We start from the raw sequence: 16,807 nt of genomic DNA, 5'->3' as shown, positions 1-16,807 counted from the left end.
CGTGTGAGAGTTTAAAGAGATGTCGAGTGAAGGAGAATTATTGTGTGTAAATACATTTAGTTATACTTAAGAAGGGAAACATTTTAATTGGCATGTCAATGAAAATTGCAGGTTTGTTGGAGGAGAAGTTGATGGAACGTGGAGGTCAGTGGAGAAGTTAACGGATAGAACTTCAAGGCTGTAGAAGTGAATGCCGAACTCTGTGGAAGAGCAGAGCCCCCCATAGTGAAGAGTGGACCTCAATATGTGACGAGGAGCAGTGAAGTGAAGTTTCACGTGCTTCTGTGGAATCAGTGGTGGAGAATCACTGGTGTTCGAGGAAAACTTCATTGACGACCAGACCACACACTAGAATGTGAAGGGACGACGACGTTTCGGTCCGTCCTGGACCATTCTGAAGTCGATTGTCTATATCGACTTGAGAATGGTCCAGGACGGACCGAAACGTCGACATCCCGTCACATTCTAGTGTGTGGTCTGGTCATCATACTTTAGCCACGTTATTGTGACTCATCGCCTGCAAAACTTCATTGTGTAGCAGTCTGGGAGGGCTGCAGAAGATCCTCACAGACAATTCTGGGAGAACCTAGAGATATACAGAGTAGTGAGCCTCTAGATGCGGAGCAGAGGTTCATGGTGACTACTCATAATGTATTAGGAGAGTGCTTGAATGTCATTGGCGTGCAAGACGCAGTGGGAGATTGACCATTTGTTTGGGTTGAGGAATTTCTATGCAGATGTCTCTATTGTTACAGCCATAGGCTGAGTTATATATATGTTAGGGCTGATTGTATAGTATTATTATGAAAAGAGTGAACCCCACTTGGTGAGGGGGTAATTAGTGGCTAGCCAGGAGTTGGGCAACCACTTGATATGGACAGCTGGTGAAGCCAAGATAGGGTATTGGATCGCAACCAGATTGTAGTAGCTTAAGAGTGTTTTATGTCAATATTTTTGTTTCTTTTATGTAGTGTACTTTACGTGTTCTTTGTTTATTAAATGTGTATAGTTAACATGTGTTTGCCCTTGTCCTGTGTCAGAGTTCACTCCCTTTCAACCTGTGGTTGGGGTCGTCCCACGGGTCTTAGCCCCTCAGTACCGGGCGCCACTGCTTGCCCTTGGGCTCCCCCAGTCAACTAAGGGCTGGCCTTATACACCCCTAGCGAGTGGGGAGGTTCAAGCTTCTTATAACTTACTTAAACCTGCCTGTCCTGACACTGGAACATTTTCTCTTGCTTTATCTGGTCTGTCCTGAGGTCGCCAGCTGGGTGTTTATACTCGTGTCCCAGCAACATGTCAGTGGCCTCATTAATTATCTTGGCTAAGGATGCAATGACACATGCAGTGCAAGGTGTCACTAATGGTCTCATAAATATATAATATATATATAGCCCTAGAGAATGGAGGCTCACTTAAACTCCTCAGTTAGTTTAAAAGTTTACTGAAGAAAAACATATATGCATATATAAATGGCATAAAGAAATGTCTATGTTTGGAATCATCTGCTGGCGGCAACACGGTCAGCTGACTGGGTCCACTCCTCCAGCGGGGGCACACACCTCGCGCCTCTGGCAGCACGATCAGCTGACGGCTCTAGCTGTTAGAATGTCGTGATTTTCCCACGCCTCTAGCAAGGCGATCAGCTGGACGTTTCAGAGTACGTTGGTGGCTCCTTGCACACCAACTACCCTTCCAGGATCACTAACATCCCCGCCTTAATGATCACCCACACCAACTCATGCCTAAATGAGTTTTTGGCTCCTAGCCTAACGTCCTGTCACTTAGACAATAAAATGATGAGTGGAAATATTCCCAACATATAAAATACTCTAAATCGCCTAGCTCAAAAGGGGTAAGGGAGGGACAATTATCTACCTTATTTCACTCCAACCACGAAGCTGACTCGTCCTCTATTGAGGGATGTTGAGGTTCCTGGTTCTGGCGTCTGCTCTGTCGACGACTAGTTCCCACACACACACAGGTTCCTCCGTCGCCTTCATGGTAACGCATCTTCACCGTGCTGACTCCCAACAGGTACTGCCTTCCTCCCCCTCTTCTCTGGGGTGCTGGAGACAGGTACCTCCGTCGTCGTCCTCCATTCTCACTGGCACTGCCAACACCTCGCAGTCCCGCACAGCTTCCTCTCGCCTCACTGCCAGTAAATTTGGGCCCGGCCCTAACTTCTCGCTTGATGTGTAAGACGTGGTCCTCTAGTGGTCGTCCCAGACGTCACCAGCCCAACGTTCCCTCTGCTGCAGACTCTTGATAGAGCTCTTGGCTCTCTCATCCGGTCTGTCCTTGCCTCTGGGCACTCCACGGAAGTTGGATGGCTTCTCCGACTGTCTGCAGAATCGAAGCGGAGCTTAAATCTACGAGTAAGGGCTCTCTAGGTCCGTAGCTCGCTCGAGCGCGTCTTCTCTCTCTGACGGCTCGTGATGTACTGTCTTCCTGCCCCAGGCGCCAGCCGCCCCGGGCCCTCCGCCTCATGACGTCACACCGCCCGAGGGTTCTCGTCATTGGTCACTTCAAGCACGTGACCTCACCTGGCCAATCAGGTGCCGGGAAGCGTCAGAACGTCTTGGCGGGAAACAGGATGGCTCGACACCGTCCTGTGCCTCAAAAGGCGTAAGCCCCTTGCATTATCAAACTTAGCTGGCCACTTTACAGCCAGCTTAATCACGCTCCACGCTTTCCCACACATGAAAATGTTCCCTGAACATCAGAGAACACTTAGGCTATGGAGATATGACTTCTAATCTGGGAAGGAAGAAATACAGGGGTGGACACCGTCACACCTGGTGAGGTTTCCCAGAAAGCAGAAAGGGGGGGGGAGAGAGAGAGAGAAAGGATCACAGCTGTGGATAGGGTGATAGAAAATATTGATTTACAAAAGGGGAATTGAGGAGATCATTCCAGACAAGGAGAGAGTGAGGAGTCACGGGGCTCAAGTAGGGTGTGTGTGCACAGGACAAGGCCAGTGTTACAGCTGCACCCCTAGATATGTGATGATGAACCCCTTTCCAAGATCAAGAGGCGTGCAGGGTGATCTGAGAAATTTCAAGCACTCCACAGTTTATTGTTGGTCGACCGATGGTAGGGGGAGTGTGGCTGCCAAGGTCGGTTGTCTGTTCTGGCAGAGAGTGGTTGGGGGACGTTGTCCACCTGTACACGAGCAACAGTCTGGTGCAGCAGCCAGAGCTCTCTTTGGAGGTTTAAGCCCCATAAGCCCCAACCCTCTCAGGCGGTCCAGGACCCAAGATATTGTTGACCTGTCTGGGAGATTGGATTAACACACCCTCAGTTTGAGTCCAGGAGGTTGGACTAATACATCCATTGTGGCAGCTGAGTGGGCTACCTATTATTAGCCTGTGTGACCACAGGTATATTCTCTCTCTTTCTTGGGAAGACTCACAGGACAGGATGGAGAAGGTGCAAGCGTTTGTAGAGTCTGGCAAGCCTGAGGACTTGGAAGGTTGCACCAAGGAGCAGTTGAAGCAGATAGCAGAGAAATGTGGCATCAAGGTGAAGGCATCTAAAGTGGCTGGAGTGAAGGATGAGATCCTAAGAAGTTGAGGGCTAAGAGTTAAGCGGCAAAACAAGGAGCCCAGAAAGGAGCTGGAAGTGGAAAGGAGGATGATGGACAAGATGACGTGAGGTCCCAAGGATCAAGTAGGAGTAATCGCAGTAGCAGGAGTAGCAGAAACAGGAGCTTGGAAAGATTCCAGCTAGAGCTTCAAATGCAACAACAACGTGAGGAGAGACAGTTCCAACTGGAAAAGTTAAAATTAGAACTTCAGATGAAAACTGAAGTAGAAAAAGAGAAAACCAGACTGGTGGTAGAAAAGTTAAAGGAGAAAACCAGACTGGAGATAGAAAAAGAGAGAACCAGAATAAGAGAACTGGAGTTGGAACAGGAGAAAGAAAAAGAGAAAACAAGAGTAAGAGAACTGGAATTAGAACAAGAGAAGGAAAAAGAGAAAGCCCAAGTCGAAAGGGAAAAAGAGAGATCAAAACAAATACAGATAGAAGAAAATAAAACTTTGGCTGAGCAAAGGATTGAACAAAGTCACTTATCAAGACTATTCAACAAATGTGACAACTTGTTAGGTACTAACCCAGTTGACATTTCCAGGCTAAGAGTTTCCACAAAGGTGGCTAGCTAAAAATATGACCATGTAAAGGATATAATCGAGTCTTATTGAAACATACTCCTTGTCAGTGATACTGACCCAGACGAATTAAGTCTAATTGAATCTGACCTTGACAACTATGAAGACAAAATTCAGGCCAAGTTAGATCATAATAACAAAGTGCTTGCAACACAAAATGTTTCTGCTGGAGTAGAACATTTTTATAGTTAAGTTATACCCAAGCAAGCATCCAGCTCATATGGAATACATGAGCTACCTCAAAATGAGGAGATTCCTCTAATCAACAATAACAGAAGTTAATCAGCAGTAAATTAATTCTCCAGCAACAAGCTAAATGCGAAACCCAGCTGAGTAATAAACCCAGATTGAGCCTGGTACAAATAGTATTCGCAGAGATGTTTTATCGTTCTCAGTGGAAAATCAGTGGTCAGTAACCTAAACAGGTACATGTCACAGCGACCAAGCCATTGAACCCACTGTAGACCTAGAATTATTCTCGACAAGTAATAATTGACCACACTCAGTCTCCCTAGGTAATTAATAATACTAGGCTAGAGAATCTAGAGCTCCCTAGGTATTTAATAACATTAGGCTAGAGAATCTAGCACCCCCTAGGTAATTAATGATATTAGGCTAGAAAACCTAGCACTTCCTAGGTAATTAATAATATTAGGCTAGAGAATATAGGACTTCCTGGGTTATTAATAATATTAGGCTAGAGAATCTTGCACCCAATGCATCCAGCATTTCCTGAATTCAACAGTAACTCGAAATCATCAAGAAACTTCTACACCTGCAAATTCACCGGGACCAAGGTTCATTATACCTGTGCTTAAGGTTTCCCAAGAAAACCTTACAATAGTCTTTAACAGACTACAACATTTATTCAAAGTTTTCTGCACTAGAAGCTAGTGAGTTATTTGCATTAGTTTTTGTTTGAGCTGTTTTTCTTTCTTTTCTGCTTATTATTGTAGGAGCGCAGCACGAGCAAAATTGTAAACTTACCAATATGTAAGTGAACATACAACAGAGAACTAATAAACCGTGAAACGTTTAGGTTGGGATAAATTGTAACAAATTATCTTTCAAGTAAGATTAATCGTAGCAATAATTAAATTTCCAGCAACCTTAGGTTTCCCATCATTTAATGTATTAACATTAAACCTTAAGCATTGTAACCTAACATGTTTAACGAGCTGATTTAATAGCTCACCTAAAGATTAACGTAATAATTGAGTGCTTTATTGTTGATAATGATGTTTGAACGCTTTATTGCTCCCCACACTAATTCGAGCCCCTTGTTGCTCACCATCATATGAGCATATTTACTCACCACAATAATCGAGCGCTTTATTGTTCCCCGTGATAATTTGAGCGTATTAATGTTCACCGTGATAATGGAGCCCATCATTGCTCCCCCACGATAATACGAACGCCTAATGCTCGCCATGATAATTTGAACGCTTTATTGCTCACTGCGATACTAGAGTTTACTTCGCTCACCATGATAACCTGCAACTATTAATTCTCACCACGATAAACTGAGTAGAACCCACTACTCAACATTCAACTAGTGACACTAGTAAGAATTAGTAAGTTGTCACAATTAGCTTAGCCCTCTACTTAGATAGGTTAGAAAAATTATACTATCTATTTAGGTAGGTATTCAGGACATTTTTATCAATTGAGTATCAGCTGAATCTGCATTCAAGATTAAATACAGTTGACTATTCATAGAGACTTATTTAATAAAATTAATTTCTCATTTAAGTTGAGGATGTATTAATGAGTTGCCAGTGATAAGCCTGCGAGCTGTAGTTTAATTAGCTTATAAGTCAGAATGACTAGGCTACTAATCTCACTGTCGACCCAGAGTCTTCCTTGATTTTAATGAATAACCTATTGAGTTCTCTAATATTACATTAACTTTAGCTAGTTAAAACTTAGTTATATCATTAGTCAGAATGACTACTGCACGGCAGTGCATATTAAATCAAATTTGTTGATTTGAGTTTGGGGTGATCATGATGCTCAGTGATGTGTTATTGTCCAGTAACTCAACAGTTACAAGTCACAGCGACCTTACTGTAGTATCGAAGTCTCCTTGATCTTTAATGACCAAATGATTAATATTCTTTAATTAAAGTATATTAATGTAGAATACAACTTATACAATAATGTAATCTGTTTTTAAGAACATTTTCTGAGTTCACAGAACAATTTAACAATTAAGTAATTCAACCATTACACGTCACAGCAACCCTAGTCCTCGAGTCTACTGCAAACTTTAGAGAGTTTTTGATTACAGATATCTTAATAATTTTTTTTTTTTTTTTTTTTTTTTTGAGATATATACAAGAGTTGTTACATTCTTGTACAGCCACTAGTACGCGTAGCGTTTCGGGCAAGTCCTTAATCCTATGGTCCCTGGAATACGATCCCCGCCGCGAAGAATCGTTTTTTCATCCAAGTACACATTTTACTGTTGCGTTAAACAGAGGCAACAGTTAAGGAATTGCGCCCAGTAAATCCTCCTCGGCCAGGATACGAACCCATGACATAGCGCTCGCGGAACGCCAGGCGAGTGTCTTACCACTACACCACGGAGACGGATTTAATATTCCAATATTTAATTCTTGTTCCCATAATGACTTAGTCATATCTGCTGTGACAGATTCGGGACATCCGTTATGTGTGTTCTAACGTACTAACATACTAAACCATAATGTAACCAGAGTTGGAATGGGAACGTCAGTACTCAACATTGAACTACGACCCGAGTTTTCCTTCCCTGGAGTTATGTTAGAGAATTAAGTAATATTCTCACTTTCTGTCAGTATTCTTTCTAAGAATTATTAATTGACAGTATAGCAACCAGTGGTCTGATATTTTTTTTTTAGATATATACAAGAGTTGTTACATTCTTGTACAGCCACTAGTACGCGTAGCGTTTCGGGCAGGTCCCTGGAATACGATCCCCACCGCAAACAATCGTTGCTACAACCAAGTACACATGTTACTGTTGCATTAAACAGAGGCTACAGTTAAGGATTTGCGCCCAGTAAATCCTCCCTAGTCAGGATACGAACCCATGACAAAGCGCTCGCGCAACGCCAGGCGAGTGTCTTACCACTACACAATGGAGACTGATGTATTCATACTTGCGGGGGCACACCTTACCTTTTGGGGGGGGTGCCATTATTGTTTTTGGAGGATTGTATGGAATTAGTTAGGATTAGATAATTTCTTTTGTTTTTGAGGCATTGGGATAAAATATTGTTGGGTTAAAAATGTTGTTCTTTGGAGGTAATTGTTATGGTAGGGCATTATAAGAATTTTGTGCTTTAAAGTACCTTACATACGAATTTCTTAATTTCAAAGAGGGGGGGGGGGAGTTGTAATGGCTAATTCCCTTCTTCCCTCCCCCTTTGCCCATTTGTCAAGGGCCAAGAGGTTGACCTGAGGGTGGTCTTGCTAGCTTGGTCCTCTCGGTGCCTATGCTCCCCCCACTTCATTCCCCCACTTTTCCCTCTCCATTCCCCACCGAATTCCCTCTCTTCCCCCTCTCACCGATCCCTCCCCCCCCCCCCGCATACCAGGCGAATCAAATGTCCCTACCTTTTATCTTAGAGGAGACAGGTTTGAACATAATTTATCAGTTTCTGTAAATATTGCTCCGATGTGCCTCAGGCTCGGGTGGTCCACTACAGAGGCACCTTAATTTTAATTGTCCCCTTCGAATAGCTGAGGAGAGCTGACTCAATCTTCGAGAATTTCATGTACCTTCAGGCAGATCAGTGAAGGTGATTGGCAGTAGATAAGTGCCAAGTCCTTATTGGCCCTGGAGAACCATACCTCAGGCCTAGTTTTAAATGGTTGGCTGTAGCCAAAAATAATGGGTGGAGCCCCGGGGGCTGTATTAGATTGTGGGAGGAGTACTCCTTCCACCGGTAAGCTGGTGAAACAAAATTTCAGTAGTGTGTTATGGGAGTGCTTGGGGGTGGGAACTCGGTCCGGCATCAAAGGGGCTGAGGGCAGCCATCGACATCTAGGCCGGAGAGCGGTTTTAAGGTATTGTGCACTTGAGTACTGGTAGATATCCATTTTGCCTCTTAGGGATTATAGAGTAGGGTATATGTTCATTTGATTTCAATATATGTGTTAAATATAATAAAGTTATTAATTAGTTTTTGTTGTTTAGTTATCTGTCCCTTTTGTCATTAATTTTTAGCAGTTTCTACATGCAGTATATATATGTGTGGTATTTGGAAATCCCCCTGTTCTCCATTTACTGGATATTAAAGTTGACCTTGGACCTAAATAAGCAAAGTAAATTAATCAAACAAATTCCCAAGATTTATTACCGAAGTTCCTATTGCCTGAGGAGTTCATGATTACCGATTCCTTGCCTTCCTGGGGGATCGGTGTTAGATACATTCAGGTATGTTAGATCGGGAAGGTGGTGGCAGTGTTCTTAATTAGGTTTAATTATAAGTTTAAATTAATAACTCCTATTCTTGTTGTTTCCTCCTCATTTAATATTTCAGCTTGTACCCGCGGTAGATCAGTGAGGGTTCATACTGAGCTGTAGCAGTGTTGAGCTGAGGTATTGATTGGTGAGGAAGAGGAGAGTAGATCAGGTTATTACACACTCTCACTCACTCTCCCACACTCACACATTCTCCCACACTTTCACTTACTCTCCACATTTTCTCTTACTCTCCCATACTATGACACACTCACTCACTCTCCCACACTCACTCACTCTCCCACACTTTCACTCACTCTCCCACACTCCCACTCACTCTCCCACTCTCAATCACTCTCACACACTCTCACTCACTCTTCCACACACTCACTCTCCCACACTCTCACTCTCCCACACTCACTCACACACTCTCACTCACTCACTCTCTAAACCTTTAAAAACTGTGTCAACGGAATGTATGTTTTTAGTTATCTCTAATGGTTTTAATAACGTCAGAAATACGTATTTATTGAATTCTACGTATTTATTGAACTGCTATTGAATTCAATAGGTTCTTCTCCTCCATTGGAACATCCCTCTTGCTCTCTAGTGGGAACATCCCTCTAATCCCTTGCTCATGATTAAAGAATACCTAACAGGTAACAATCCAGAGTCTCTGTACCTAACTCCTGCTAACTCCTCTGATGTTAATGAGGTAGTCCTTTCCCTAAAAACTAAGTCAATTGCCCTTGATGCAATACTAACTCTAATTATCAAAAAAAGCAACCAGACTTCTAGCTCCTTCCATTACATTGCTCTGCAACAAATCACTTGAACTCCAAACTTTTCTGGATATTCTAAAAAAAACGAGAGTAACCCCAGTCCACAAATGTGGTGATCTCACTGATGTCAACAATTACAGACCTATATCAATTCTACCAACCTTGAATAAAATATTTAAAAAGCTAATCTACAAGCAGCTTTACTCTTATCTTGCCAAGAACAATATACTTAGTTTTTTGCCAATATGGTTTCAGACAAAATAAAAGCACTGACGATGCACTGATTAGTATGATTAACTTGATACATACAGCTTTTCATAAAAATGAGTTCCCTGTTGGCTTATTTGTTGACCTACGAAAGGCTTTTGACACTGTCAACAACTAAAACCTTCTTCTTAAATTACATCATTATGGAGTCAGAAGTCAATTCATGCAATACCTTCAATCTTACCTTTCTGACAGGGTCCAGTATGTTTCTGTGAATAATTCCATTTCTCCTCCCCTACCCATAAATATTGGTGTTCCACAGGGCAGCATACTTTGCCTCTTTCTCTTCTACATTAATGACCTTTCAAATGCTTAACAACACCTCAAACCAATCTTTTTGCTGATGACACAACCTTCATTTTCTCCAGTCCAGACCCTCTTGTTCTAAATGTTACAGTGAATACTGAACTAAAGAAAGTGCATCTTTGGCTAACTGCTAACAAACTCACCCTTAACATTGACAAAACTTTCTATATTTTGTTTGGTAATAAATCCTCAAATTAAATAAATCTAAGAATAAACAATAGTCAATTTAGTAACAAAGTTGATAATAAAATCATTGGTATCCTCATCGATAACAAGCTGAATTTCCAGGGACACATTCTAAATATAGCAAAAAAAAGTTTCTAAAACTGTTGGCATTCTTTCTAAGATCAGATATTTTGTACCCCGCCCTGCCCTGGTGACGCTCTATTATTCTCTCATCTATCCTTATCTCAACTATGGTATTTGTGCTTGGGGTTCTACTTACCAAAATCATTTACGTCCTCTAATTACTCAACACAAAGCTGCTATTAGAACAATATCTAACTCTGGCCCCAGACAGCACTCGGTACCCTTACTCAAATCTCTGAATATGTTAGATATTAAGTCACTGCACATCCTCTCTTGTGTACTATATATATTTAAAACTCTGAACTGTAATGTCAATCATGACCTTAAAAGCTTCTTAGAAGTTTGTAACAGAACCCATGGGCACCACACCAGAAAACAATACCTATTTGATATCCCAAGTGTATGACTTAATCAAACTAGAAATGTTCTACAAATCAAAGGACCCATAATGGGGAATGACCTTCCCAATCATGTCAAAGACTGTACATCTCAACTAGTTTAAGATAAAAATTAAAAACTACCTAATAAACTCCATGTAATCTACCTCACCCCTAAATGTCAATCCATGTCTTACTATATTAAACAACGCTGGTTGTTGACCAACTTGTATAATTGCTGTTCTCTGCCTTGTTCCCCGCCTTTTTTTATTTTTTATTTTTTCAACACAATTTATACTTTAAGCTCAATTACAATTAAGTTTTAGTCTAAGTGATTTTTTCCCCCATTACCTTGCCCGAAATGCCATGTGTACTAGTGCCTTTAGGTATTGTATGTACTATCTCTATCTTTAAATCCAACATTATGAATGTAACTGAATGTATGTACCTTTACCTGAATAAAAAAATCTTATCTAATACCTTTGCCCAGTTTATTTTATTTTATTTATATATAAACAAGAAGATACATTGAATTTGTGAGGATACATAGCATAGTGATTACATTCTTGTAAACCCACTAGTATGCCCAACGTTTCGGGCTGGTCCTTAATTAATCTAACAGATAATTTTAAGTAGGTAAATTGAAGCAAAATTTATAAAATGATAAGTACATTGCAAGAAAAAAAATGAGACGAGAGAGATTTGTAGGTATATTAAAGCACATAGGTAGCTCAGATTGATTGCATTGACAGCTTGAATGGTAATTTAACAAGGATTAATAGGCACAATACAGTATATTGCTTGAACATATAAGAAGACAGCAATGATCACTATAGTAAAGTTGCTTGGATTAGTTACATAAAGATTGGGTAACACTAGATACAGAGCAATTTTAAAGCACAGAATAGGAAACTCTGAAGACGAAATTAGGTACTTTTTGTTTTTGTTTTTGAATGAGGCAAAAGTTGGACAGCTTTTCAATTCATTAGGGAGTGAGTTCCATAGACTAGGTCTCTATGCAAATAGAATGTTTACACAGACTAAGTTTGACTCTGGTGATATCAAAGAGATATTTATATCTGGTGTGGTGATAATGGGTCCTATTACATCTGTCCAGGGAGAGTTTCAGAGCAGGGTTTGCATTTAAAAACAGGTTTTTGTAAATGAAGTTGACACAAGAGAATGTGTGGGTGAGTTTATGTTTAGCATGTTTAGGGATTTAATCAAGGGGGCTGAGTGTTGTTTGAAAGCAGAGTTTGTTATTATTCTGGTAGCAGATTTTTGCTGGGTGATGATGGGCTTGAGGTGGTTTAAAGTGTTTGACCCCCATGCACAGATACTATAATTAAGATAACGATAGATTAGTGCATACTAGGTAGGTCTTTTCTATGTTTAGTGTTAGTTTGTTAGTTGACATCCATAAGGGGACTTTATTTCATTATTCACAACATTATTTAGTGTATGTGGGTTTGGGTCTGAATAGATGAGGGTAGTATCATCAGCAAACAATATAGGTTTAAGAATGTTTGACACATTCGGCAGATCATTGATATATATAAGAAAGAGGAGAGGTTCCAAGATGCTGCCCTGTGGCACTTCAACGGTTATTGGTAGAGTGGGAGAAGTTATATCATTGATGACTACATCATTGGTAGTCATCAATGATATATGCACATACGACAACAGATCACTCGTGTTGTAATTTTATTCACGGCTGTTATGTGTGTCAATATGTTTGACACATAATATGTTCAAACATATGTTTGAACATATGAGGTTGGAGTAATCATGCACATTAGTGCGTGGGAAGTACGGGGCTGTACTTCCCGTAGGAGTAGTGTTAAAGATGCCGTTGTCACAAGAGTTACTCCAGGGTGTAGGTGGTCATTACTGGGGGCCCTGGAGCTCAATTTTGCCACGGAAGAGGAATGGGAGCAGAGAGGGCCAATCTGGAGTCAAAGGAGCCAGGTCAGGGCCCAACAGCCTGGGTTATGGAGCCCCATCTCCCATCACCAGCAGACTCGGGATGGTTGGAGGGGGGGTTAATCGCCACCTCATGGGGCCTGTGTAAATAGTTCGGTATCTATGCAGCATTAATTTCAAAAGCCTGCGAGTGAAGATATACCACCTACCAGGACACCTATGGGTGCCAAGTGCTGGCAGGAAGGGGTGCGTCGTTCCCCTGGAGTACTCCCACTTTTCAACAGTCGCATTGTCTCTTAACATTCTGACACTGGTGGGAAGCCTTCTCCCATGGCTGCATACCCAGCCATCCACCAAAGGGATGGCTGGGTATCCAGCAGGACACTCCATTGACCTGAACAAGCTCCCAATGGGTGTACTTTAGAGTGTAAAACGCCCAAAGAGGGGTAGAAGGGGCCCAGGTAATCTTCACCAGCCCAAGGAAGTCGTGCGTGGGCCCCGTCACCAAAACTCGTTTGAGTGTGGCAGGGTAATATAGCACTTATCACATGGCACATGTCTAAGAATTATCACTCATTCAAGCAACAGCAGTCAAATGTTACTTGATAAAGATCCCACCGAGGTATAATACTCTAGTAAATAAAATTTAAGAATCCTAGATCAGGACTGTTCAAAGTGGTGTGCCACTAAATGGAGGACTGCATTTGGCGACTAGAGCACAAGTATTATAATTATGGCTCACCAGTTTAGTTATGGCCAATATCCAGCCCAGCCAGAGTCATTTCTTCTCTTACTGGGGTAGTAAGGAAGGTAATGCAGATAGGACTAATGATCTGCATAGTCATACTTTAGAATTTTGTGTGTGGTAATTAGCATAAATGATCATCCAGGGACAATTAAGACATTAGGAGAACATTCAAGTCAAGAAATGTCTAGTGTTATCCAACAACCAAACTCTTCCACTCTCCATACTGTCCCTGTGTTATCCTTGCACATCAACGTAGACAATTTTGCAAAATTGAGGAATCTAGCACTTTAAAAGTCAAAATTCAAGTCAAAAAGACCAAAAACTATGGCCTCATTGTAACTTCGACGAATCACAAGAGACATCACTCCACAGTAATCATTTGGCTGACAGAATGGACCACCAGATGAATTGTGTGGGAACCAACGATGCTGCTCCCAATCACAATAGGAAAACTCTTCAGTACAAGTTCCGACAGTGATGGCAATTGGCGTTCTGTGACCAAAGCCAACAGGAAGAACCACTCCATTCTGACGTATCGAGAACAGTCCTCTACAGATGAGCACGCCAGCTACTGATTAAATCTGCACTGCCAGTCTTCTAGGTACAGCATGATGTCTCCTCGTAAACAACAAAGTACCCCAAGCTCCAGATCAAAGCCAAACCTCAGAGGCAAATATATTCTAAGGTCTGAAGACTAGACAGCTGTAACCATTCTTAAAAAATTACAGAAAATGAGACGAACTAAACCAGAGGACAAAATAAGGAAAATCATTGTCCACCACAATTATAAGGGCGTCTGACGGCTGAGTGGACAAAGCTTCGTATTCGTAGTCCTGAGGTTCCGGGTTCGATCACCAGTACAGGTGGAGACAAATGGGCAATGTTTTTCACCCTGATGCCCCATACCCCTGTTACCTAGCAGTAAATAGGTACCTGGGAGTTTGACAGTTGCTATGGGCTGCTTCCTGGGAGGGGGGGGGGGTGTAACAAAAGGAAGCCTGGTCGAGGACCGGGCCGCGGGGACGCCAAGTCCCGAAATCCCAAGATAACCTCAAGATAACCACTATCCCTTGCACATAGCCCTAGCTCATATCGAAGCTGAATTATACGGTGTCAGCAGAAAGATGCCAGGAAAAAGCCACGAAGCAAGAAACCCAAGTCCCTTCTCACAGTAAGAGGACGGATCCCCAGAGAAACTATCTTGGCATTAGGGGCGTGATCCACCACAGGCCTTACATACCAAGAGCGCCTCGGATGCAAATTTGGACATCACAAGGATGGCTGGCAACGCCCAGTGCAGGGTGGAGTCTGCAACCAGCCCCAGGACACAAATATACCTGGATAACAAGGCAAACCAGCCCATCCAAGCCAAGTGCCCAAATTGCTCCAAGGAACACCACGCCTGGAACCTAAGATGCCCTGAACGTCTTAAAAAGATTCAAACGTCTCCCACCCCCACCCCCCACACACACACACACACCCAACACACACTCACTCTCGCTCTCTCTCTCTCTCTTGACAAGGGACAGAATGGCAGGAGGCCGCAACAGGGGACACGGGAAGCAGCCAGGGAGATCAAACAAAGGAATTGCTAATTCCTTTGTTTGATCTCTCTCTCTCTCTTGACAAGGGCAAAATGGCAGGTGGACGCAACAGGGACACAGGGAACAGCAGAGTGACCAAACGAAGGACATGTTAACCCAAGTTCTGGAGAATTCAGGAGGGAGATGAATGAAATGAGGATTACAATTAACAATCTGCAAAGTGAGCTATGCATCAGCAAGGGAGGAGATCAAATCTCTCAGAGAAAATAAAGAGACCGAGCATCAGATAACCATCCAAGGGAAGGTGGGAATGTTACATTGGAAGGAATACCTCTGTACCTGATACATTTGCGGATATACTGAAAAAGAGCTCAGAAGCAATGGACACAGTGAGGGAGATAGCGATGCAAGCAGCTACGTCACAGGAAGCAGCAAGGTGCACCACTCAACTGCTGGAGAGAAAAAGATCAGTGGTAGTTGTAGGCATCTAAGAACAGGAAGGATCCAACAGGCAAGAATGGAATGGCAAGGATAGAGAGGCAGTACATGGGCTACTGAAAGGGTTACAGATGGAAGGGGCAGTACATAACATTGAGAAGGTTTCAGGTTGGGCCTGGTACAACAAGGACAGAACCGACTTGTAAAGGTAGTGTTTACAAACGAAACCACGAAGGAGGACATTCTCGAAAGGAAGAGTCTTCTGCCAGCATATGGAGGGATACAAAAAGTATTCCTCCAGAGGGACAGGACGAAGGAGGAAAGAGGCCAGGGCAGCAGAGGCAAGGAGGAAGCGCAGGGAGAGGAGCAAACCAGGAAATCACAAGCCCTCAACACAACAGTCCCAGAGACAAGAGGAGAACCAAACCAGCATCCCAGCAAATCAGAGGGAAGGGGGGGGGGCGCCACACCACCACCCCCCTCTGCATAGAACACCCTCCCTTCCCCCTCACCCTACCTGCCCCCACCCAACCCTCCCCCCCCACCCCATTCTGACCCTGACACCCCTTCCCCATTCCCATCATGTCCCCCCTCCCCCTTCATCCCATACCCTCCCTATCCCTCCTCCCCCCTCACCCCGTATTCTCCATGTCCCCCTACCTCCTTAACCCACACCCTACCTGTCCCCCCTTCCCTTAAACCCCCACCCCCCACCCCAAAATCCTCTGAGACCCTGCAAACCACCTCACAGATCTCTCACCCACGGAACAGCTTCCCACACCAGCAGAATGCTTGCCAAGAAAGGGACATGAAAATGAACAGAAGAAAGTGAGCTTCAAGGCGATGTACACTAACATAATGGGATTTCAAATAAAACAAGTGAACTTTGAGAATGGGCACTAGAAGAAAACCCAGACATAATAGCACTCACAGAAACAAAGTTAACGAAAATCATAACAAACGCAGTGTTTCCACAGGGTGAGGAAAGAGAGAAGGGAGAGGAGGAGGTGGTGTAGCTCTGCTACTAAGAAAGGTTGGAGTTTCGAAGATATGGTAATTCAGAACTGTGAAGGTTTCAGTGACTACATTTCAGGCACCATAGCAACTGGAGGACAGAAAATTATAATAGTCATATATAACCCCCCGCCGAATGACAGAAGACCCAGACAGGAATATGATAGAAACAACTTGGCCACCATCAATATAATAGAGAGCAGCTTCTGTGGCTAGCAGGAACGGATCCAGACTTCTAATCATGGGAGACTTCAACCATGGGAAGATAGATTGGGGGAACAGAGACCCACATGGAGGCCCAGACACATGGAGAGCTAAGCTGCTGGATGTGGCAACAAGAAACTTTCCAAGTCAACACGTCAAGGGACCGACAAGAACGAGAGGAGGGGATGAACCAGCCTTGCTTGATCCGATATTTACCCTAAATGAGTCGGATATAAGGAAAGTTGGAAGCCCCCTTGGGAATGAGTGATCATAGTG

General features: G+C 43.0%; 2 protein-coding genes across 2 annotated transcripts in view; one reads left to right on the top strand and one right to left on the bottom strand.

The window, feature by feature from the left end:
• Positions 1 to 3,420: 3,420 nt before the first annotated feature.
• On the top strand, positions 3,421 to 4,361 carry LOC138360129 (splicing regulatory glutamine/lysine-rich protein 1-like). Its single transcript, XM_069320071.1, has 3 exons — positions 3,421 to 3,522; positions 3,609 to 4,102; positions 4,220 to 4,361. The coding sequence occupies exons 1-3, from the start codon at positions 3,421 to 3,423 to the stop codon at positions 4,359 to 4,361; spliced, it is 738 nt and encodes a 245-aa protein (XP_069176172.1).
• A 10,840-nt stretch (positions 4,362 to 15,201) lies between these two features.
• Positions 15,202 to 16,807, bottom strand: part of LOC138360122 (sulfotransferase 1A1-like) — a 16,220-nt gene continuing 14,614 nt past the window's right edge. The window contains exon 3 of the transcript XR_011226212.1: positions 15,202 to 15,324. The gene's annotated coding sequence lies outside the window, so the exon portion shown is untranslated. The remainder of the gene's footprint in view (positions 15,325 to 16,807) is intronic.

The sequence above is a fragment of the Procambarus clarkii genome, unplaced genomic scaffold, assembly GCF_040958095.1.
Source record: "Procambarus clarkii isolate CNS0578487 unplaced genomic scaffold, FALCON_Pclarkii_2.0 HiC_scaffold_97, whole genome shotgun sequence".
Lineage (NCBI taxonomy): Eukaryota > Metazoa > Arthropoda > Malacostraca > Decapoda > Cambaridae > Procambarus > Procambarus clarkii.
This window is presented reverse-complemented; position numbering and strand designations above follow the sequence as displayed.